The sequence below is a fragment of the Lutjanus erythropterus genome, chromosome 7 (genome assembly GCF_056507025.1).
Source record: "Lutjanus erythropterus isolate fLutEry1 chromosome 7, fLutEry1.hap2, whole genome shotgun sequence".
In the NCBI taxonomy this organism is placed as follows: Eukaryota; Metazoa; Chordata; class Actinopteri; order Lutjaniformes; family Lutjanidae; genus Lutjanus; species Lutjanus erythropterus.
Genome location: NC_139323.1, coordinates 13,234,284 through 13,258,141, shown reverse-complemented (window position 1 = coordinate 13,258,141; position 23,858 = coordinate 13,234,284). Strand labels below are relative to the sequence as shown.

General features: G+C 40.4%; 2 protein-coding genes across 5 annotated transcripts; one reads left to right on the top strand and one right to left on the bottom strand.

Moving 5' to 3' along the window:
- Positions 1–60: 60 nt before the first annotated feature.
- Positions 61–9,159, top strand: dcun1d4 (DCN1, defective in cullin neddylation 1, domain containing 4 (S. cerevisiae)). 4 transcript variants are annotated; one of them, XM_084722790.1, is made up of 11 exons: positions 61–132; positions 1,456–1,526; positions 1,636–1,675; positions 1,860–1,947; positions 2,720–2,808; positions 3,300–3,370; positions 3,767–3,858; positions 4,027–4,135; positions 5,509–5,613; positions 6,767–6,869; positions 6,968–9,159. In XM_084722790.1, the coding sequence occupies exons 1-11, from the start codon at positions 114–116 to the stop codon at positions 7,021–7,023; spliced, it is 843 nt and encodes a 280-aa protein (XP_084578916.1). In that variant the 5' UTR covers positions 61–113; the 3' UTR covers positions 7,024–9,159. The 4 variants fall into 4 exon arrangements, with proteins under 4 accessions (XP_084578916.1, XP_084578918.1, XP_084578917.1 ...); XM_084722792.1 differs by lacking the exon at positions 61–132 and adding an exon at positions 154–748; XM_084722789.1 differs by lacking the exon at positions 61–132 and adding an exon at positions 804–1,129.
- Positions 8,760–23,843, bottom strand: lrrc66 (leucine rich repeat containing 66). The gene is made up of 6 exons (XM_084722787.1): positions 23,746–23,843; positions 21,883–22,367; positions 18,738–18,907; positions 16,669–17,002; positions 10,009–16,578; positions 8,760–9,873 (listed from the first exon to the last, which is right to left on the bottom strand). The coding sequence occupies exons 2-6, from the start codon at positions 22,316–22,318 to the stop codon at positions 9,611–9,613; spliced, it is 7,773 nt and encodes a 2,590-aa protein (XP_084578913.1). The 5' UTR covers positions 22,319–22,367; positions 23,746–23,843; the 3' UTR covers positions 8,760–9,610.
- Between the last annotated feature and the right edge of the window lie 15 nt (positions 23,844–23,858).

The following is a 23,858-nucleotide window of genomic DNA, read 5'->3' as shown; positions in this document are numbered from 1 at the left end:
GGAAGTAAGCGGGTTCGGTTTCAATCATCGTCCTCGGGCGTGGTTTACGTTGACAAGGCCCGCCTATTGGCCGGTCTGCGGACTTCCCACAGACAGTTGTATGTTTCATAAAAATGCACTCTGATGCGGCAAGTAAGTAGTAACGTTATAGAGGCTTTTCTGCATCAAATTACGAGCCTTGAGGAAGACTGGAGAGTTAGTTGTAGAGAAGCAGACAGACGCTTTTTGTTTCTACATCTACTTTTAGCCCGTTGTGCTGTAGGGTTTGATGAGAACGAATGAATTCCGTGCTATTTGCTGGTCTCTTTGTATTTGCCAGTGCTGTCTTGGGCGACAACAAAGGAAGCATAGCTTGTGTAATTTCACTTGTTTTGGAACTGCAAGAGGTTATATTTGATTCGGCAGCTTTCCTGAAGTTATTTTTTGTGTAGCGTTAGCAGTGCTCGGTTGAATGCAGCCGACGTTAGTTAATTTCACAGGGTTTTCGATGGTAATCGGTGCGTTGTGGTCTTTATATTCATCTTTACTAAGGATGCACTGTGCGTTTCACCTCAAACTTGGGTTCAACGTTATGCCACTGTAAATAGGTCAATTTTCTGGTCAACTGCGGACTATTACAGAGAATGAAAATTGTGACGCAGTTGTGTAAAACATGTTTCATTGCCTGCCTGGTGCAGCAGCAGCGCTGTCCGGCTTTGCGGCACCGACGCCACCAGTTGCAAAACGTCTGCGCAATGCTTATCTGCTAGTAAGCACAGTATGTTAATTTTTTTTAAAAACAATGTAAAATGCATTCAATCAGTTGGGGTAAATGTTGGGGGGTAGAGGGGTCTGAAAGAAGTAGTTGTTTGTGAAGGCTTGGGAGTTGTAGTTTAGTATCCCAACCACCGCTTAGGTTCCAATGTCTTCTTTGAAGGAAATGGACTACAACGCCCATACACCTAACTCTCTAGATACTTTGTAAACTCTGTGCAAGTTGCGCGTCTGCACTGCTATTTTAGGTATGCAGCTAGTGCTATCTGCTCGGCTGTGTTTTTTGCGTGGTTCTGGCCTCTGGAAATCAATTAAAAGCGTCGGATTTTGATGACAGCTTCTGAACGGGAATGTATAGATGACATTTGGCGGCAAGGTAGCATGCACGATCTATGTATTTTCGAGTTTGTATGTCTTTGAAGGAATGCAGAGAGTCACTCCCGCATTCGTGTGATATATTTTCCTGTCGCTTTCTGAAACGTAACGTTAAACTCCTGAGTTAAAAATCAGAGCGAAATAATGTGATCCCCGTAGAGTCTTTATTGATTACTGACATAAAACTAAAATCATAGGTTCTTGTTGATGTTGCTGTGATGATGTAACCTTCTTGTACCCTTGTACCAAGTTTGATCAGGAGCAGGAGGTTTTGTCTTATGCTTTAGTTTGATTTTTTGATGTTATTTTTATTTTTGTTGGAAATAGATTTTCAGCTGAATTCCCACTTGACTACACTGGCCAGCATCCATAAGATCCACCACACCTTGCACAGGCTGGTAAATACATATTGGCAGCTTGTGTATTCTACATATGAGTGTGCACTGTGTACATGTATGTCCTGCTGCTCACAAGCATGTGGTGTTTTTTATGTATTTGTTTTGATAGAACCTGACAGAAGACGTTGGACAGGACAGCCACCCCTCAGGTAATAGTTCAGCTGGGCCTTGTGTGTTTCATAGTAAAACACTGGCAGTCATCAAACTACTGCCAAAATGGTGTGTCCTTTTGAATTGGACTGTCGGCTATTTAGCAAGAGATGGAAAAAAGCATCATCAATGTATTGCTTACAACTACCCTACTTTTATTCTGTCTTCCACTTCCTCCACTAGCTTGTTGCTCCAGAGCCATGCCTCCTAGGAAAAAGAGGAGACCCTCTGCTGGAGATGACATGTCAGCCAAGAAAAGTCGTCAGGACAGGTGTGACAAGAAGAGTTTTAAACATTTTTTAGAACAACCACTTAGGTAGCATACCTTTAAGTCAGTGTCTGTCTCATTTTTGTAGGAGCACTTCAGTATTGTGGGTTTTAAAAAGGAATGTGTGCGTATAGATTGTAGTCCTCGTCTTGCTGTTAGGAACGCTATAATTAGAGATGCACAATATGGATGGTTTTATCAGCCAACACCAAAATACTGATTTGAACTGAGTTACATGCTTCTCATGGTTGATACAGGTGAGATTATCAATAATTTCACATTTTTGTGTTTTAAAAAAGAATTTCATATAACCTGTAGTTCATGCAAACCCGAGGATAAGAAAGGCTACGATTTAGTGAGAAAAGATGGATGATATAATATTCCATAACTCTGACTGAACCAAATCTGACATCACGATTACAACAAAAACAAAGAACAAGTCTGACTCTTCAAATGTTAATTTATTTTTTTCTACTAAGAAACTTCACAGATATACTTTGGCTTTTATAGAGCATTTCACAGAAAAAAATTAAATGGTTACATTATCTGTAAAATATATCATATGTTATCATAATAATAAATAAATGTAATAAATAATAACATATCTAATAAAATATAATATATCTCCCACTATCAGCTAGTAGTCAGCCTTGATATTTATTGTGCATCCCTAACTATAATAGAAAACCCCTTTTTAGTTCCCAGTAACCACTTCTGCACTGTGCTTGTAGTTTTGCTCCTGAGCTTGTGACCACAACTTTCTTTTCATCTGCAGTGTTTTCAGAAAACATGAAACATCACAAATCCGCGAGGAGGAGACGTTTTCCAGTAAAAGATGCTTGGAGTGGTTCTATGAATATGCAGGTGAGGTTCTGTGTCACTACAGTCTTGGTTTATTCACATTTAGAGCTGCAACTATTAATCAATTAATTGTTTAATTTTCAAGTATTAAACTAATTGCCAACTATTTTGGCAATTGATTAATCATCTTGTGTAATTGAAAAAATGTCTAGACTCTCTGATTGACAGCTTCTCAAATGTGAAGATTTTCTGGTTTCTTTAGTCCTCTATGATAATAAACGGAATATTTTTGGGTTGTGAACAAAACAAGACATTTGAGGGTGTCACCTTGGGGTTTGGCAACCAATGATCAAAATTTTCCATCATTTTCTTCCATTTTATGGACCCAAAAACTAATCAGTTAATTGAGAAATTGACTGACAGATCAATCGATAATAAAAAAAAAAATGTCTGCAGCCCTTCCAACATTTAACCGCTGATCAATGGCATACATTTTTAGCTCCACTTGTGCAGTTGAGGCTATATGTGGCCTGACGCTTGTCTGTCTAAAATAGGTTGTGACGATGTGGTGGGTCCAGAGGGCATGGAGAAGTTTTGCGAGGACATTGGCGTGGAGCCAGAGAATGTAAGCATATTTTCTGACTTTTGCTTATTTAGACAAGTCTTGCAGTGAGGTTACATCTGTATGGTGTCACTGTTTGTCTCTCTTTCTGCCAGTCAGACCAAGCAAATATTTCTGATGTCCTTCTGGCTGTGGTTATGTGATTACAATGTCTTTTCATTTCATATATAATTATACAGTCAGTAATTATTTATTCACAAAAAAATTGTAGATGTAGTGTCACTTCAAGGTCACTACTTAATCATTCTTGTTCGCTGTTTTAATTATTATTGCGGACAGTTGTTTTCTGTGCTTGACATGTAATAGACTTGTCATTTAATTTGACAGATGGATAAAATGGACTGACACGTCTTCTATTTAAGGATGTCTGTGGCTATAAAGGTTGTCATTTGTGCCCAGGTGGTGATGCTGGTTCTGGCTTGGAAGCTGGATGCCCAGAGTATGGGATATTTCACTCTCCAGGAGTGGCTGAGAGGCATGGGCTCACTGCAGTATGTCACTTACCTACTTTTTGTCTGTTATTTTGGCATGCTGTTTGCAAGACTGCTGTGTTTTCTCTGTCTCTTGTCATGTCTTTCTAGAATGAATTTCCTTGGTGCTCAGATGAACATGTGCTGAACTCGCAAGTATGTCTAAGGCACTTTTTCTGCTGTTGTCAGGTGCGACTCCACAGAGAGGCTGAGGAACTCGCTCGACTACCTGAGATCAGTCCTAAACGACAGCACCAGTTTTAAGCTCATTTATAGATATGCCTTTGATTTTGCTCGGGTGAGTCAAGCAACGTCCTTTCTGCAAAAATGCTCCCATGCGCAGCATTCCTAAACAAATTTAATTCAGTTCATTTAAGATGTAAAATCCGTGCTAAATTACCCTGATTGAAATTCCTGAGTAGCCTTGTTCAAGGTAGACCTCAGACAGACTTCATCTTCATGTTGTGACTAGGTCAAGATCGTTTTCCAGTTTGACTGGGACACGCACTTATCAAATGTGTTGCCTATTTACTTAGAACTGACTTTTCCCACATGTAGATATTGAACCATGATTTAACCCTCTAGACCTCAGTAGAACTATGTTGCTGCAGTTCCCCCAGAATCCTCACTTAAATGAGCATTTTCATACTTGATTCAGACAAACGACTCTATCTCAGTTGTTTTCAATTTAAAAACACAACTTCCTCTTTAAGTTAATACCAAGTATGTGGCCTATGTGGCTTTTTAGACCAAGTCTGATTCAACATATTTCAAAAAAGCAACAAAAAGTAGCACTAAAACTGCTAATAGCTATGATAACATGAATTTAGTCTAAGAGAAATATTTCTCCCTCTCTGTTTCCTGAGACAAAATTCAGAGTCTGACAGCAACAAATCTGTCAGTGGCTCACGCTAGGATTTCACAATAAAATGTCCCACATTTTAACCCACACAGCTATGTTATAACAACAAACAACAGTAATTGGATAGTAGGTATTGTTTTTGGCACATCATGTGAGAATTTGAAATTTTCTAATTTAGATGTGGAAAAGTCACTGTGACCCGATCAGTCCTCCCCTAGAAAATATCATCCATCTCCATCAGTGAGAGACGAGTAGGTCCTGCTGTTTACTGACGGTGATTATGTGATGTGATATTGAGCAAAGAGCTTGAGTTTATGTCTTCATCGCTTTCCATGATGCATAGTGGGCCAGGATCTGTCTTACAACAAAATCTTATAGCATGCATAAGATTATAAAGAGAGGGGTGCTTTTTATAGATTTGCACGTGGAAACCAGATTGAACCCTTGAAAAAAGATCACTGATCTCTGTGTTATGATTCTGGTACCCGATGACAACTTTTAGTATCTACAATACAAAGCTCAGAACTTAATTTTCTGTGTTTTTATGCACTGGGAATGTTTTTAACATTACAAGGGGTCTACAGGGTTAAGGAAAGCAACTCTGATGCCGTGAATGAAAATACAAATGGTGAATGAAAACATGACACAGTGATCGTGATAACAGTGTTAGATTTTATTAATAGTAACAGCAGTGTTTTCAGGAGGGAGCCTGTTTTGTGTTGGACTAATGTTGATGATAATGATGTTATGAGACAAATGTGAAGTTGATGCATTGATTTCACAAAGCTTTGGGTGTTTTGATTGGACAGGAAAAGGATCAGAGGAGTTTGGACCTGAACACAGCCAAGTGCATGCTGGGGCTTCTTCTGGGAAAGACGTGGCCTCTGTTTCCTGTGTTTAACCAGTTTTTAGAGGTAAGCGTCATCTTCAAAGTTTCCTCCACCGCATACAGTAGTTGTAACGGTGGTTCTTAACCAGTTTGGAGTCATGATCCCCCAGAATAATCAGGCTGATGTTTGTGACCCCCACAAAATATCATATTTGCAGAAAGTCCGGGTGATATCTTTGAAGCTTGGTGGGAGCTCTGTGTTTGGTTGAGAAGGCCGGCGCCTTGCATTTCTCAGTTGATGGTGCTACTGTTTGACTTTCAGGTTAGCCACCTTGAGACACAGACTCCATTTCCTGTCCAGTCTCCTGCTGGTTTGAGTCTTGTGCTGGAATACTTTATCTGAGAAGGAATCGCTCCATAGTAGTTGTTGCAAATGGTAGTTAATGAAACTAGCTAGAGTTGCTTGACAAAATTTTACGGCTGGTACAGACGGTGCAATGTGAAAACTACTCCATTCTCTAAAATACAGCCCACATTTCCCATCATGCTTACTCTGCTGGACTGAGTAGTTGGGTTTGCTGTTTTATGTTACATAATACAAATGTTACTTTTTGGTTTGTGTTGATTCGTAGATTTAACCATTAGTGAGTGGGCTGTTGCATTTCTTGAGGCCAGTTGTATTTTGCATATTTTTGAATTCTTGTCTGGTTTTTAAGAGGCTGATGTTACTGAGAGCTGCTTACTGGCTCTCATTCCATGTTGCTTGCTACAGTATTTAAATGTTATTCTTCATAGCCATTGGCAAACCCCTGAAAGTCTTGTGAACCCCTTGGGGGGGGCAAAACCCCAGGTTAAGAACCACTTCTGTATAAGATAGTTTGGAAATCTGTTTGACCTAGAATAGGCTTGTCGAAGCTACTGCTGAGTGGTTTTGAAAAAATATCTAATTGCAGTTATTTGGACTGAAATTGCATGATTTTTTCCCCAGGAATCTGCACCAAATGAAGATGTTTTCTTTTTTTTTTGTAGTTTGTAGAATCTGATGTGTAGGACAGGAAATATCTGCCTCATAACGTTCACATTCATTTAAAACACATTTTGCTTTAGCAAATATTGCACCTCCTTGCAGACAGCAAAATTGCAATTTAGATAAAATTTTGATAAATTTTGCCGCCTCAGTTGAAACTTAAATGTCTTTGTCCTGTAGTAATATAATGTCCTTATTTATTATCCCTCAGCAATCCAAGTACAAAGTCATCAACAAAGACCAATGGTGCAATGTTTTAGAGTTCAGCAGGACAATCAACCTGGACCTCAGTAACTATGATGAAGATGGTGCCTGTGAGTGAACACACATCTACACATAAATATGACAACAGAGCTTTATGTGAGTGTCACACAGATATAATCTCTTATACCCTGTTTCATTCTTTCATCAGGGCCAGTTTTGTTGGACGAGTTTGTGGAATGGTACAAGGAAAGACAGATGTCATAGGAGCAGAGTGAAATGGAAAAATGGAAAAAAAACACAACTGTGACAACAACGACTATGAGAATCAACAACCAATAAGTAAACAATATAAAAATGGTAAAGCAGTGACAGTGGGTGCTTCCTGGTAGAGGAGGGGTTCGGGCTGTGGGTGGGCTAGGGTGGGGATGCTGGGTTTGCAGCCTGGGTGCATGCTGCTGCCCAGAGCACGGAGGCGGAGAGCTGCCATTGTGGAGTTATGTTCCCTACCGAAGTTGCATAGTGGGCAAGCTTGCAGCAATCCCCAGTGGCATTGCTCTCTCTCACTGTGACATGTCATATTGCTGTCTGTGTTAGGATAACATGGTATCATACGTGGATGATGATGAAGGAAGCAGAATGGTATTGTGTGGGAGAACCACTCCTCCCCCCTTGTCTTCAGCACAGAGAAACCAACAGAAGTGACCATTCATGCATTGTGTCTGAGTCTTAAACAGGGTCACTTTGACCTGGGCACATTTAAATATTCTACAGTATATCTGTGCAATGAACTTGAACTTGAGCTTTTCTGGACAGGTGGAACTAACTATTGTTCGTCATATTTTGAGTTATATAGGAGTTCTTCAAGAAGCACACTGTGTCAAATGGTTGATCACAGGTTTCTGATACCTGTGTTGTTTACTGTTGATTTGTGCCAGTGATTTTTTTTTCTCCCTCCAGTTTTTGTTCCCTCCTGCTGTTTTGCTCCAACTAATGCTAACAGTTTGCTAACCCCCTGCAAAGGCTTCAGACCTCATAACACCAAACAAATCAGCATTGCTGCTTATTAACTCTTATTACAGTACAGCGGTGAGCCACTAGTGCTCTGATCAGCATTTATTGGTCTAATGACCAATTTATGTATCTACGTTGTGTAGGTAAGAGTATTATTGTGCCTCAAAACATGGAAATCACTTCGTGTGTCCCACACACATACCAATAAACCCAAATGTATATACACATGTGAACACATACAACACACACACACACACTTATGCACACACAGACACACTGAGTGGTCAGGGATTATTTCAGGATGAATTCAGACTGTTTGGGCTGTGTTATAAGTTGACATAGAGCTAGTTGGTGTCCATTTTGTCTTGATATGTGGCATCTGTTTTGTCCCCCTTAGTCCACTGATAGTTTCAGGTCTCCTCTTACTAGTAGCATCTCTCCCAACACTGACAGTGTTAATATAACTACAGTGGAAGACCAGTGACCCTCTCAGGACGAGGTCCTTAAGGCTTGAGTAGAAAGGTAGGTTTGCTGACAGCATTGCTTTGTACCACCCGTAGGATCTAATCAAATCAATGGACACTGACAGTTTGGAACTGTGTGATGATGCTATGCTGTTCTTTTTGCCTAGTATAATGTTCTTGTAACACATGTATAAATTTTTGTCTTTGGCTGTGGTGTGATGCTGAAACGTCAGATTTAATATTTGCATGCATGCTCCAACAGAGCCTTTTGTGAATGGATGAGATTTTTTGAAAACATTTTTCCAAATGCGTTTTTTGTTTTGTACAGGAATTTGTGCAAGTGTTTTGTGCTTAATTTGATAGTCACGATCATGTTATCTTAATTCTGATAAACAACATGATTGTGTCTATTAAGACCTGGAACACACCTGTAACCTCACGGTGGAACAGGAGTTCCCTCCTGCATTTACCCCATCATCTACATTCTTACAAATGCTGTCAAACATTAAGTGGCTGCAGCCAGTATACAGAATCTTATTTTATTTATTGGAAGTACATTGCTTCTTTTGCAACTTTTACACTCCACTGTCATGACACATGAAATACACATTGGACTTTGTTGTGAAGATAACATACATCAGCTCTCATGTCATTGAAATCCAGTGCAGTTGAAATTATATGAAAGCCTCTATTTGTCATTACAATGCATCAATCATCAGCATAACATCAAAGATTGAAGTAGTTGTTGGATTGCTTACCAAATACTGTGTAGAAATCAATGTTTTAGTATTCTCCCATGACAATGCAGGAGGATGAACACCCTTGTCCCAACTGTATATATGTATGTAAACTATGTAAGTGTCTATATGTCTGTTTTCACTATAACCTATGTCTATATACATAAATAAAAGGGTTTATTAACTTACTGGCTTATAATTGGGTTCTTAATAGTTTGTCCATAACAAAAAATATTAAACATTGTCAGTAATACAATCATCATTACTTAAATGTACTTACTGCTACAAACAAAGGCCCTGCATCATATTGTTTACAGACAGGGTTATATGAAGGTCTCCAAAGTGTATTAATAATGCATGATTATGAAGATGATATGGATTCTTGTTACAAACGTAATTACAGGAAGACATTTGTGATTTACAGAAATAAGGCAAATCTGAAAGATAAAGGTGGTGTACTCTACAGCACACCACAACAGTCCATACAATAAATTCTTAGTTACATTTCATTTCAAGGTTAATACTTAGATATAGAATAGATAATTCACATTATTTGTGTGATACACTAGCCAAATTAAGACCAAACAATTCCACTAATTGGCTAATTTTGTCAGCATTTAGGTTGTAACAACTTATTTATCAAACATGACTAATGTTTGAGGATTCAAAATAGACTGATACGTCAGGTGACATAATTGAAGAAGGGTCAGATTCTTGTTGTAGATTGTATCTGGTGCCATCTGAGCCTTGTTTCTTATTGCTCTGTGGAGAATTCCATTTAAGCTCTACTGCCTCAAATGGTGGTGGTGTTGCTGGAATCGGAGGTGGAGCCTGCTGCAGTGGTTCAGTACCTCCAATGTCATGCCTCCTGTAGTGGGGAATACCATCCAGCAAATCTGTAACTGAAATAGAAGAAAGATGTAATTGTGTTAGTGGCTGTTTGGCAAGGGGCTTGATGTCCTCTACAGACTTTTGATTGTTAAAACTGGTAGCAACTTGTGGACCATGGTCTTCAAAAAGAGTAGATGCACCCTTACCTGAATTTTCACCTTGAGTGTCCCACTTTCGTCTCTCCGATGACATAGCTTTTAGGGCACTGAGGCCTTTCCTTTCCCTCCTATCCTCAGGCACAGCCCCCTCATTCGTGCTTCTGAATGAGTTTTCAAATGTGTTAAGAGCTCTGATGGATGCAAGAGAATCACTAGGTGGAGCCCGCTGTGGAGTCAATAACCCTACATCCAGTTGTCTCCTCGGACTGGAAACAGAAAGGTCAGGCAGTTGACAACCAAGGCCAGTCCACATTATCTCAGGTGGCACATCCACATCTGTCGTGCTTTTGGACTCCTCGATCCTTTTCTTTACGACATCATCAAAGCTCATACTGGGAACTCTCCTTGGGGCAAGAGATGCATTGCTGCCTCCTGCACCATGGGATGGACTTTGGTGTGCAACAGTTATAACTTCAACCCCTGTATGTCTTTGGTTTGTATCGTCTTTAGTTGGTGATGAAGGTTTGAAAATTACACGCTTATATGTGATCATAGAGTCTTCTGTCATTCCTGACATATTTGATGCATGTCTGCTTTGTTTTGCGCTGTCTCCTGTCACCTCATTTTCACTTTCACTGCTCGAAGATGAGGAATTACTTGAACCTGGTAATGGTGCTTTCACATTCAGATTTGTCTTAACTCGTGGGACACCACGACTGAGATCAGGTACACTGTGGTCCATCGTCTCATTCTCACTGCTGCTAGAGGATGCTTCCCTTTTGATATCCAGAGACCTCTTGGTATTGGGGATGTTTGACTTTTCTTTAGTTTTGGTCAGGCTATAGTCTTTCCTTAATCCCTCTTTAACCACTGGTTTGTTTTTAGGAGTTAGAGATGATTCTCTTTGTATGTTTCCTTGCATTGCAATTCCCTTCCTCTTTTGTCTTGTTTTGCTGCTTTGACTCCCATTCTCCTTTTCACTGCTGGAAGAGGAGAAGGAGTCGGGTGGAGGTGATGAGGGCAGATTTGGCGGTTCAGGTGGTGTATGTGATGTGATTTCAAGACGCTTTCTGAAGCGGGAGATTCCAAGATTCATTGTGGCCCACCGTGACTCAAGTTCTGGGTTTATTAGTGGTGTTGCCATGATGTTGTCACTTGTCATTTTATCCCCTACTTCATCTGTAATGACTGTATACTTTTCTAATTTGATATAGTCTGTGTTTAGACTATGAGGAGTGTTTATCACTGGGGTCTTTGGAGATCTGGAGGTCTTTGATATGGCAGATACTCCTAGTTTTGCATGGTTTCTGTTCTCATCTTCACAGTCACTGCTGGAAGAGTTCAATTCAGATTGTTGATAGCCTGGAGATACACTACTAAGAATCGGATCTGGTTGTGGTGATGGTGCTTTGATATCCAGGCGTCTTTTGACATGGAAGGCACTGCTAAGACCCAGCTGAAACCATCTTGAATCTGGATCTGGTTCTACTGTTGTTGGCGGGTTGCTTAAATCTTCCATACCCTCCCCTTGCTCGTCTGAGCTGCTTGATGAGGAACTTTTTCTTTCCGCTGTATGGATTGTCCTCCCTCCAATTAATAATGAATCAGGAGATGATGACGGGACTTTGATGTCCAAACGTCTCTTGATGTGAGTATTATTACCAAGATCTACAGCTGGCCACTGTGTTTCTGTATCATGTCTTACTGTTTGAGATTTCTGAAACAGAAGTCCTGCAATTTCTACCAACTTTGGACTCTCCTTCGTGTGGTGTGTTGCTTCATCCTCACTGTCACTACTAGAAGATGAATCAGAGGCTGGTGATGGTGCTTTGATATCCAGATGCCTCTTGATGCGAGTCATATTACCAAGATCTACAGCAGGCCACTGTGTTTCTGGATCGTGACTTTTTGTTTGAAATTCTTGAAATGGATGCCCTGCAATTCCCACCAGCTCTGCCTTCTTCTTCTTTGTGTGGTGTGTTGCTTCATCCTCACTGCCGCTACTAGATGATGAATCAGAGGCTGGTGATGGTGCTTTGATATCCAGACGCCTCTTGATGTGTGTAGTTGTATGCTTAAGATCTAGGGTAGGCCACTGTGTGTCTGGATCACGACTTTCTGTTTGAGATTTTTTAAACGGAAGTCCTGCAGTGCCCACCTTTCCTGGCCTTGGCTTGTCTAAATGGCCTGTTTCATCTTCACTGTGACTACTAGAAGATGAATTAGAGTCAGGTGATGGTGCTTTGATATCTAGACGCCTCTTGATGCGTGTAGTATGCTCAAGATCAAGGGCAGGCCATTGTGTTTGTTGGACATCACTTAGAGTTTGAGAGACATTAATTGGAACCCTTGCCATGTCTATCTTCCTTTGCTCCTGTTTCGTTATGTGGTGTGTTGTTTCATCCTCACTGTCACTACTAGAAGATGAATCAGAAGCTGGTGATGGTACTTTGATATCCATGCGCCTCTTGATGCGAATCATATTACCAAGATCTACAGCAGGCCACTGTGTTTCTTGATCATGACTTTTTGTTTGAAATTCTTGAAATGGATGCCCTGCAATTCCCACCAGCTCTGCCTTCTTCTTTGTGTGGTGTGTTGCTTCATCCTCACTGCCGCTACTGGATGATGAATCAGAGGCTGGTGATGGTGCTTTGATATCCAGACGCCTCTTGATGTGTGTAGTTGTATGCTTAAGATCTAGGGTAGGCCACTGTGTGTCTGGATCACGACTTTCTGTTTGAGATTTTTTAAACGGAAGTCCTGCAGTGCCCACCTTTCCGGGCCTCTGCTTGTCTAAATGGCCTGTTTCATCTTCACTGTCACTACTAGAAGATGAATAAGAGTCAGGTGATGGTGCTTTGATATCTAGACGCCTCTTGATGCGTGTAGTATGCTCAAGATCAAGGGCAGGCCATTGTGTTTGTTGGACATCACTTAGAGTTTGAGAGACATTAATTGGAACCCTTGCCATGTCTATCTTCCTTTGCTCCTGTTTCTTTATGTGGTGTGTTGTTTCATCCTCACTGTCACTACTAGAAGATGAATCAGAAGCTGGTGATGGTACTTTGATATCCATGCGCCTCTTGATGCGAATCATATTACCAAGATCTACAGCAGGCCACTGTGTTTCTTGATCATGACTTTTTGTTTGAAATTCTTGAAATGGATGCCCTGCAATTCCCACCAGCTCTGCCTTCTTCTTTGTGTGGTGTGTTGTTTCATCCTCACTGTCACTACTAGAAGATGAATCAGAAGCTGGTGATGGTGCTTTGATATCCAAGCGCCTCTTGATGCGAATCATATTACCAAGATCTACAGCAGGCCACTGTGTTTCTGGATCATGACTTTCTGTTTGAGATTTTTGAAACAGAAGTCCTGCAGTGCCCACCTTTCCTGGCCTCTGCTTGTCTAAATGGCATGTTTCATCTTCACTGTGACTACTAGGAGATGAATTAGAGTCAGGTGATGGTGCTTTGATATCTAGACGCCTCTTGATGCGTGTAGTATGCTCCAGATCAAGGGCAGGCCACTGTGTTTGTGGGACATCACTTAGAGTTTGAGAAACCACAACCCTTGCCATGTCTGTCTTCCCTTGCTCCTGTTTCTTTATGTGGTATATTGCGTCATCCTCACTGTCACTACTAGATGACGAATCAGAAGCGGGTGATGGTGTTTTGATATCTACATCCCTTTTGAGATGGGTATCTGGATCATGACTTGCTTTTTGAGATTCTTGATATGTAAGCCTTACAGTTGTCCCCAGCTCTGGCCTCTCCTTTTTTGTATGATGCATTTCATCCTCACTGTCACTACTAGAAGAATGTGGCGATGATGCTTTGATATCTAGACGCCTCTTGATACTTGTAGTATTTTCAAGATCTAGGGCAGGCCACTGTGGATTATGTCTTGCTTGAGATTCTTGAAATGGAGGTCCTGCAATGCCCACCTTTCCTGGCCTCATTGTGTGGTGTGTTGTTTCACCCTCACTGTCACTACTAGATGACGATTCAGAAGGTTGTGATGGCCCTTTTATATCTCGAAGATCCACTAGAGGCCACTGTGTTTGTGGGTCATGACTTACAGTTTGAGATACTTTAACTGGAAGCTTTGCCATGTACACCTGCCCTTGCTCCTGCTTTTCTTTGTGGCTTGTTGTTTGATCCTCACTGTCACTACTAGAAGATGAATCAGGAGGTGGTGATGGTGCTTTGATATCTAGATGCCTCTTGACTTTTGTAGTGTGTTCAAGATCTATGAGAGGCCACCATATTTCTGGATCATGATGTTTTTCTTCAGATACTTGAAATGGAAGTCCTGCAATGTCCATCTTTCCTGGCCTCTCTGTGTGGTGTGTTGTTTCGTCCTCACTGTCACTACTAGATGACGATTCAGAGGCTTTTGATGGTGCTTTGATATCTAGACGCCTCTTGACTTTTGTAGTGTGTTCAAGATCTACGAGAGGCCACTGTGTTTGTGGGTCATGACTTACAGTTTGAGATACTTTAACTGGAAGCCTTGCCATGGGCACCTGCCCTTGCTCCTGCTTTTTTCTGTGGTGTGTTTCATCTTCACTACTAGAAGATGAATCAGGAGGTGGTGATTGGGCTCTGATATCCATATGCCTCTTGATGGGAGTAACATTGCCAAGATTTTGGGAAGGCCGTGGTGGGTTCAAATAATCATAGTTTAAAGATTGATACTCTTTAATTGGAAGCCCTGCCATATCCACACCTCCTTTCTCTTGCCTTTTTATGTGTTTTGTTATTTCATCTGCACTCTCATCACTAGAAGTTGAATCAGATGCTGATGATGGGGCATTGACATCCGAATACCTCTTGATTTGGGGGATACATTGGCGATCCAGGTCAGTTGACAGCGTTCCTGGCTGATTGATTTTGATCCCCGCATTCACTCTGCTTGTATTCTGTTCCATTTTTAGGTCTGCAATGTCTGCTTCACTCTCACTGCTTGAAGAGGATGAATAAGCTGCTGGTGGTGAAGATGCTCTGGCATCCAGACTCTTGTCTTGACTTTTAATAACCAAATTAGGTACAGGCCACTTTGTGCGTGGCATGGGTTCAACTTTCTTCATGGTATCCCCCTCTCTTGTTACTATCTTGCTGCTTAGCCTGTCAGATACACCACGGGACTTCTCCTTACCCTTCCCTTTATCTTTTTCTTGTTTGACTGTGTAGTCCTCCCCATCACTGTCACTGGAATGAGAGGAAGAGGAGAGCTTTGGTCTCTCTGCACGTCTTTCTGTGTCATATCTGTAATCACCCTGATTAAGTCCCACTGAAGGCATGATAGGGTCTACACCATAGATCTTCTGTTGAAAACTAGCATCCTGTTTAAGATAAGCATTAGTGATGTCAGGTTTATTGTGGTTCCTGTCTATATTTTTCTCCTGCTCCTCTTGGTCTGAGTTTACAGTGTATTCTGTAATTTCATCCTCACTGACAGAGGAGCTGGAGCTGGACATATTCCTCTTCTGTTTATCTGAGGTGGGTGCCACAGTACTACTTTGATCACTAAATTCAAATTGTTCTTCAGTCTCTTGCCACAGATCAGGGTCTGTTAAGTTGGGGCCCTTCCTGTGTGGTGACCAATCTGCAAAAGGCTCAGACGTAAATCCAGGAATTTCACTGCCCTCTACGGAGATTTGTGGCACCTCTACTTTTCTTGCTGCCTTGAAATCAGCTCTCTGCTGAACAGAATCCTCTGTCAGCCGAGACTTGCTGTGTTGTGTTGTGTGGTCTCTTTGGGGCCTTTGATCCTCATTAAATACTTTGTCAGATAGTGAAGAATCTGAGGATGAAGATGAGCTTCTCTTCTTTTTCAGCTCAACAGGATCTGGGATGTGTTCAAATTCTATGTTATGTTTGCGGTCTGAGACATTTCTGCCATCTCTCCGGTTTTCGTCTGGACTACTCTGTTGTAAGCTGTTTTCACTTCCTGAATCTCCAGCTGTGTTTGTATCCCTCTCAGCCTTAGCTGCATCACATTCAACCTCTGAATCACTATTAATGCTTTCCTGATCGCCACTGGCTACGGTATCATAATATTGTACATTGGGGCTTTCTCTATAATCTACCGTGCTAAATGTGACTCTCCTTTCCCTGTGAGAGCCTTCAGGCCTCTCTTCTTGTTCCTCCCCATTGGAGTAGGCCTCATTGTCATATTGTCTTTGTTCTGCAGATGAGACAGAGTTGGCTTCAGTTTCAGTTCTTTTCTTTTTGGTTATCCTTCTCCAAAGAACATCTATACAAGGTCTTGCTAGGACTCCAAGGATAAAGGCTATCAGAAATGTGAATAAAATAGAGAGACACACAGCCAGAGCCAATTGAGACTGGGTAGCTCCCTGATTCCTTTCTTCGCCTATCCTGTTTTGGGCATCTTGTGGGATTGTTTGTTGGCTGGTTCTGGGTAAACTTCTTGTTTTTCTTCTTGCACCACCTACTTTACTGATTTGGAGGTTAAAAACAGACGCAACTTCATGTTCTTCAGACAAACACACATACAGTCCTGTGTCTCTCTCTGTGATGTCACTGATGAGCAGACCAGCCTCAGGGTTGCTCGCAGATGCTTGACCACTGGGTGTCCACCACGTTGAATCTACAAAAAAGACAACATTGACATGCAGTTAGACTGATTTACATTGTTATATATGTATTAAGTTATTTTACACTCTTTTGACTGAATTACCTTTTGTAGAGCAAGACAGCAGTATCTCAGAGCCACTGTAAACGGTCACATCCTGGTGGAGCTCTGGCCTATTTTCTGTACCAGAACAGTTCAGGTCATCTTCCTCCAACTGCAGCAGGTCTTTGCCTGACAGGATGGAGGGGGAAGCACACACCACACTCCAGGTCTGCAGGCCTCTGCTGCTGTCGTAGGTCATCCACCTTCTTAGACTGCGCATCCTGCAATCACACTGCCACCTGTTCCCACCCAGCCTAACATCAACCCCGATGTAATGCAGAGAAGGGTACATCAAAGGATGGAGACTGGTGAACTTGTTGAAGCTCAGATCAAGGACCTTTGAGAGGGACACAATATGGACATACAGCAGATGTTGAGACATGTAATATGATTGCTATAACAAATAAATAATGGTGGCTGGTCAATATAGTGCGCTAAGCCCCACCCCACCTCTCCCCACATCCTAAAACTTCAGAGAAGAAGACTTAATTACTTTGAAAACACATACTGTATATTTATTAAATGAGCGATGATAATATTGTGTAGTTAGTGGGTAAAATGTATAATCTGCAATAAAATGTGTTTTCTACGTTGTTATGGATAGGTCACATGTCTCTGACTTGGGCTGCAGTTTTATTGCCCATTGACTCTTGCTGTAAGTTGTGCATGCCCAGTTCGATCCTCTCAATGCAAGAGATAGGAGCTTGGTGGGGTGCACATTACCTGCACCCTCAGAATTCATTTGAATGCTGCTGGTTTACTCACAACCAACCTCTAGGTGGCAGCAGAGAGCGAGCAGCTCGATCTACATTTGACAATTAATTTAATTAATTGAAAGTGTTGATAGTTGAAGTTTAGTGCATCTCCAAGCTAGAATGGAGAAAAAATCTGTCAAGTTACCATAAATAACGTTTTTTGATAGGAGAACATTAGAGCTCAGAGTTAAAGAGGCTGGACCTGATCAGCCCCACATCAGAAACCAACAGCAATCTGAGGAAGCTGATAAATTCTCTGTGGAGAACAACAATCACCTCACATTGGGACCAGGTGATCGGCAGAGGGGTGAGTTATGATGGACAAAATATTCGGATCCTTTACTTCAGTAAAAGCACTAATACCGCGTTGTGAAAATACTCCACCACAAGTGAAAGTCCTGCATTCAAAACCTTACTTGAGTAAAGGTATGTAAGCATTATCAGCTGTTATCAGTATGAAAAGTAAAAGTAACCATTGTGCAGTAAAATGCTGCCTGTCAGTAACTAGTAAGTGAACCTGTCAGGGAAATAGTGGAGCAAAATAGTTGAGTAGAACAATAAAGTAATATAATTTGGATGAAATTCTACTTAAGTACAGTACTTGAGTAAATATTATTATTTACATTCACCCACTGGAGATGATGTGTGAAGCTGAATGTGTGGTGTTGGTCCTTTTAAATAGTACTGTATTGCACAGAAAAGTGGGCAACTCACCTTAAAGTAGGTAATTTGTAGAAACTCGTCAAAAACATTTAACCACAGTCACTGAGAAATTTGCATCTTCCAAGGAGAATTTATGCACAAAAAGTAAATTGAAGCCATAACATGGCAATTTTTAAATTTCAAATCTAATACCATATTTAAATCTTGTTATTTTCTAATAGGTTTTACTGTGTTCATAATTTTCTTTCATTGTCTGAAGGTTTGTGGGATGTTGAGGTATGTTTTGCTTACTTCAATCTTTCAGCATAATATGTAAGACGAAATGTAATTATTATGAAGTATTTGCACTAATTGAACTACCATAACTTACCTCAACCTTACTTTAACTAAACAAGTTCCAGTAGCCTAAAAAATGTTAATTTAGTTTGGCAAATACAACTACAGGCCTTTTTTTGTATATCAACATACAGTGATGTGATACCTTAAGATGTTTGCCTTATTTTTAATATAGGCCCCCAACCCACCTCCCCAAAAATTTACCAGCTGCCACTGCAAATAAATAAATGAATATGCCATGTGCCATCACTGTTTATTGTTGGAATACTGAATGTTCAGTGCATGTTTTAAATAACTTGATCCAAAAATCGGTGTTACCTGGAGCTTGGTCAAATCCTGGAACGTCTGTGGATGGAGACTTGTGATTAGGTTATGCTGTAAGTGAAGCTCTACGAGCTGCGGAAGGTGACCGAGGTCTGTTGATCGTAGAGTTGAGATCCTGTTGAAGGACAGCTGCAGGACCTGTAACGACTCACTACCGTCCAGCCCTGGATCACAGAGAACAAGACCTTCAATTAGAACTCAACAGTAACCATAATGGGGTGGCTCCTGAAGGGAGCGAGGAATGTGCTGAATGTTACAGGGTTTCAATTATAATATTAGAGGTCAGAGTGTCTCTTCTCTTCTCAGACCTGTACTGCTTTATCTTTTTTTTTTTACTGTGATTTGCAAGATGCAGAGTTTTCAACACTGGAGAGTAAATAATGTAAACTGACTCTCTGTTTGGACTTCTATATAGTGAATGGTAAAAATGTCTCAATTACCCCTCACCTATAAAATGCATCCAAATTCTTCTGGCTTATTTTCAATGTGAACATTCTTACAATATGACTAATTAGGGGCTAAGAATTTGTCTGTGGCGCTCATTCTCCCCTGCTGTCTCCCCCTTTTCACTCGCCAGAGACAATCTCGCTGAGACTGCTGGGCTGAAGTAAGCCACTGTGGGTCTGTGCTTCATTAGAGAGGCACCGAGGGTTCTGTGAGCTGAATACCAAACAGGAAAGGAGTCTATGGCTGTCAACACAGCTCTTACTAAGTAAATGGGCTGTCCGCACATGGCTTTAAAAGGACTGTGGTGAATGCATTTCTCTGAAACGCACATATGTTCAAACAAGCTCAAGGAATTCTATGAAATAACACGATGTAGGGGAAAGCGTAAAAGTTGGACTGCATGTTTACACCTTTCTTTGAGCTACTGGAATGTCAATAAAAACTGTGACTGGCTGAAGGGTGCACAGTGTCATTATCTTGGGAGGTTTAATTATTTCTGAGCGGAGCAAAGTACTAAAGATAAAGGCCATCAATAAGAGGGTTTGTTTAGTCGTGAGAATCAAATGAAAGGACACTAACAGCAATGCACACATCTTGTAGATATACTCTACTATATGACTGAATTTAGTAGACCTCATACTACTTTTTGAATATCTCAAACAATATGTCTACGAAGTGGAGCTACTGTATCTTTCAGGCCTGACTCATTGACATTTCTCAACAACATTCCAGGGGGTAATTAAAGTTGTTCATCATGTTGACTTTGCAACTTCACTATTGGATCCATAACCACCCACACAAAAATGATTTTCAAAACGGGGTATTTATGTCAAGGCCAGCGATTCACAGCCTAAGAGTTCAGTCCTGTCAAGCAGGCTACAAGATAGATTGTAAGACACCAAATGGGAGAGGAAAGAACCTCAAAAAGTTGTCCTAAACAAAGTAATCCGCTCATCCCAAAAATAAATTCCATAGTTTCAATTTTCAGGCCTGTAACATTTATTTAAGTAACACAAAGTAAAGGGTCTGGAGGCAAATACTCGGAAAAGGACAGTTCCCCCCAAAAGATTTGTAAAATTTGTTACACTCAATTCTGATTGGTTAATTACAGCATTCTAATGTCCGTTACTTCTAAACACCAGATCATTGCTGTGTATAACAGATCACTGTTATGGACACAGTCCTGACCCTTCATTCTGGAGGAGCAATAAAATCATTCTTAATAATAATTCATCATTTTTTTTGTAAAATATGCCCTTTAGCCATGCAATACGTGGGGTAAGAGATCAAAATAAGGTAATGCTTTATTTAAGGAGTCACAAGCCAAAATGTTTTGGAGCCACTTGTACAGTGAAACAAAACTAGGTCAAAACCTAATATATGGCTCAACCATTTATTAAATGCTCGAGGGCTTTTAGTTTGAAACAGATATACAGTATGCACATCAGATCTACTAAAACCACATGGCAAAGATTCATAATACAGTTATAAACGTATACGTATGTTGGCTTCCACCCAGTCAATAGACATTTTATGTAACCATCTGGCTTTGGACATGTACGGTGTTTGTAAGTCATCATAAGATTCCACTAAATCTGCTGAACAGCAAAATATTACATAAAGAATACATCATCAATTTCTATGTGATCCTTTGATGTGGACTACATTCTATATCAGGTTAGGAAAAAAGTAACTGTAATCCATTACACTTACAACGTTAGTTAGCTACACAGGCCAAGCGCTAATATTAGCTATACAGACCTACTGCAAACATTACCTACACAGATCAACTGCTAACGTTAGCTAGACAGAAATCCAGTTATGCTACTACTACTTACTGAAAAACATAATTAACAAAGTACATGTAAATGTCCATAATTACCTCTGTTAACATAAATATACATAACAGAGGAAGGAATATCTGGACAAATAATTAACAAACCTAGCAATGAACATAAAACATTATATAAGGCCAAACAATGTCGCCATTTGGTATTGAGGTAATCCAAAAGTAATGGAAAGTGATCAAGTTACTTTAATTCTGTGATGCTGTCATTAGGTTGTTGATTACATTTTCTAGCAGTTGAACGTAACTGTATTTGAATATATTTTTAAAGTAACCCTCCCAACCCTACAAATGAGTACTTTTACTTTTGATACTTTTATTACGTTTTGCCAATACTGCTGTACTTTTACTGTATTTTTAGACTACGTTTTTGCAACTTTTACTTAAGTAAATAATCTGACTGAAATGGGCAGTCTAAGTTTGATCTCATGAAAAATTCTTCATAGATCAAAATTGCTGACTTTAGGAAGTCATTGTACTTTCATGCACTGAATATATAGATAACAACAGCTGACATGGAAGTGTTTTGAGTGTTAATATGTGTGTTAGATGTGAATGTGTTAAACGGACAATGACTGATACACTGACTACACTTAAGTACCTCATACATCCTCACTTCAAAATATCTGAGAAACTATCTATTTAAGATATTTTGATCCCAGCGTGTGCACCTTTGTTAGACAAGACATCTATCCCAGCATGCAACAGTGACACTGACAGTAGTAAATATGTCTTAATACACTTACACATTTTCTTTATGCTCACAGGAAGCAGTGGTTATTGAGCTGTTTATGTGCTGTGACAGTGTTACAGATATGGGTGTATGACGATATTACACTGACTCACCCTCTGGGAGTTGCTCAAGCTGATTCCTCTCAACAGATAGCAGCTGCAGGGCGGGGGCCCAAGATACACACCCCTGTCTGCTCCAAGGTCTCAAGTGATGTAGATGTCTACCTCTGACATGACGGGCCCCCAGGTCTCTCTCTACGCAGAGAGACAAGCGTGTGATATTGTTGTTTCCCAGCCATACACTTCTGAGTTTACGATGGGGTCGGTCGAGAGTTACAGAGTCAAGGAGGTTATGAGACAAGTCTAGCTCGGTGACAAAGTCCTGGATGGGTTGTGGCACCAGGGAGAGGCCAGAGGAGGAACAGTTTAGCAGGGGAGCTCTCTGACAGGTGCAGGGATCTGTGCAGGCAGGTAGGGGAGAGGAGCGAAGGAGCCCCGAGGAGACAAGGAGCAGCACAGCAGCCAAGAACGGCCCCCGTGCCACTGCCATCACAGCCTGCCCCGAGGGTACAGATAGATTCTGAATGACAGGAGATTCACTGAAAAACAGAAAAATAGGATCCATTTTTACTATTAGGATATGTTAGAAAGGCAGACTATGGCTTAGTTATACAAACAAGGATTCATTTTTCAAAATCATGGTTTACTTTTATATTGTGTTGCACCAAACTTTTAAACTAGCTTAAAATTTAAGACTAGATTAAAACATCTCTTTCAACCTCAGATTAGTTTTTACTCTAAATCCAGATTGAGTTGAATTCTGTTGCACCAAAACTTGAACTCCAATTTAAAATGTGATCCAGTATTAACTTTATACTTAGACTTGAGGAGGTTTAACTTTTAAAGGGACATTTCAACCCCAAATCAAAAATACATATTTACAGATTTTCCCCTGGCCTGTACTGCTGTTTATCCATCTAGATTTTTTTTGGTATGAGCTGCTGAGTTTTGGAGATATCAGCCATAGAGATGTCTGCCTTCTCTCCGATATAATGGGGCTAAATGGTGCTCAACTTAGACTGTTTCTTAAACAGGTTGAAATCCTATTTAATATACAGTCTATTGTTGAAGCGAGTTGTTTACTCCCAGCTCCTCCACCCCAGACTCAGGGAGGCTTAGGCGAGCTGCAAGAGCTCTGCAGGAGCGCAGGATGCATGAAACACTGTGAACTGACAATAACAAGCAAAGACAAGTCCTCCACTGTAAGCTGATCAGTAGCCTGTTATCCTGAAAACAAAAGCCCACTGCTCTGAATACACACACTCTCCATTAACATATTGCTCAATTAACCGTTACAAACATCTACACCTTCAACAAGATTATTGATCATTTCTTATGACTCATAGACACTCATCTGGGAAACGTTCAGCATTCATTTTTAAGTTTAATTAACATGAAACAGGCGTACAAAAAGTTATCTCGGCCCAGAATTGAAATGTGACAGGAGGACACAGAAGCTGCAGTCGTGATGTCATGTTTACTTAATCTCTGATGACATATCATGGTCATTTTATGATTTATTACAGTACAGATTTCTTCTTTACTTTGGATAAGCAATCAACTTTATGTTGATAAAACTCTACAGAGGCAGTCATGCTCCTAATTTGGGTTTACATCACTAAACTTTGAATTACTACACAGAGATTAATTTTTCATTGTGTAAGAGCTGCACCTAAATTTTAAACATGGATTAATGTTTACCCAAGTTTTGATGAGCTCTGACTACAAATAATCTTTGATAAAATTGTTTTTTGTTGGTGGCACCCAGTCTGTCTGCACAATCAATATTAAAATCATAAAATGCTATAAGCAAAATATATATTACTCCTTATCAAACAGCAATTAATTAAATTAAAAGAAATCCATGATGACATATTGTAATACAAACAGTAAATTAACTAAAAACATCAAACTCACCTGTGTATCCACTCTTTGCTCAGCTGACTTGAAAACTTGTGACTGTCTTTTCATGCCTGTCAGTATATCACCCTCCAGCAGTTCTGATCAAAGTCTGAAGAATATTTTGCTGT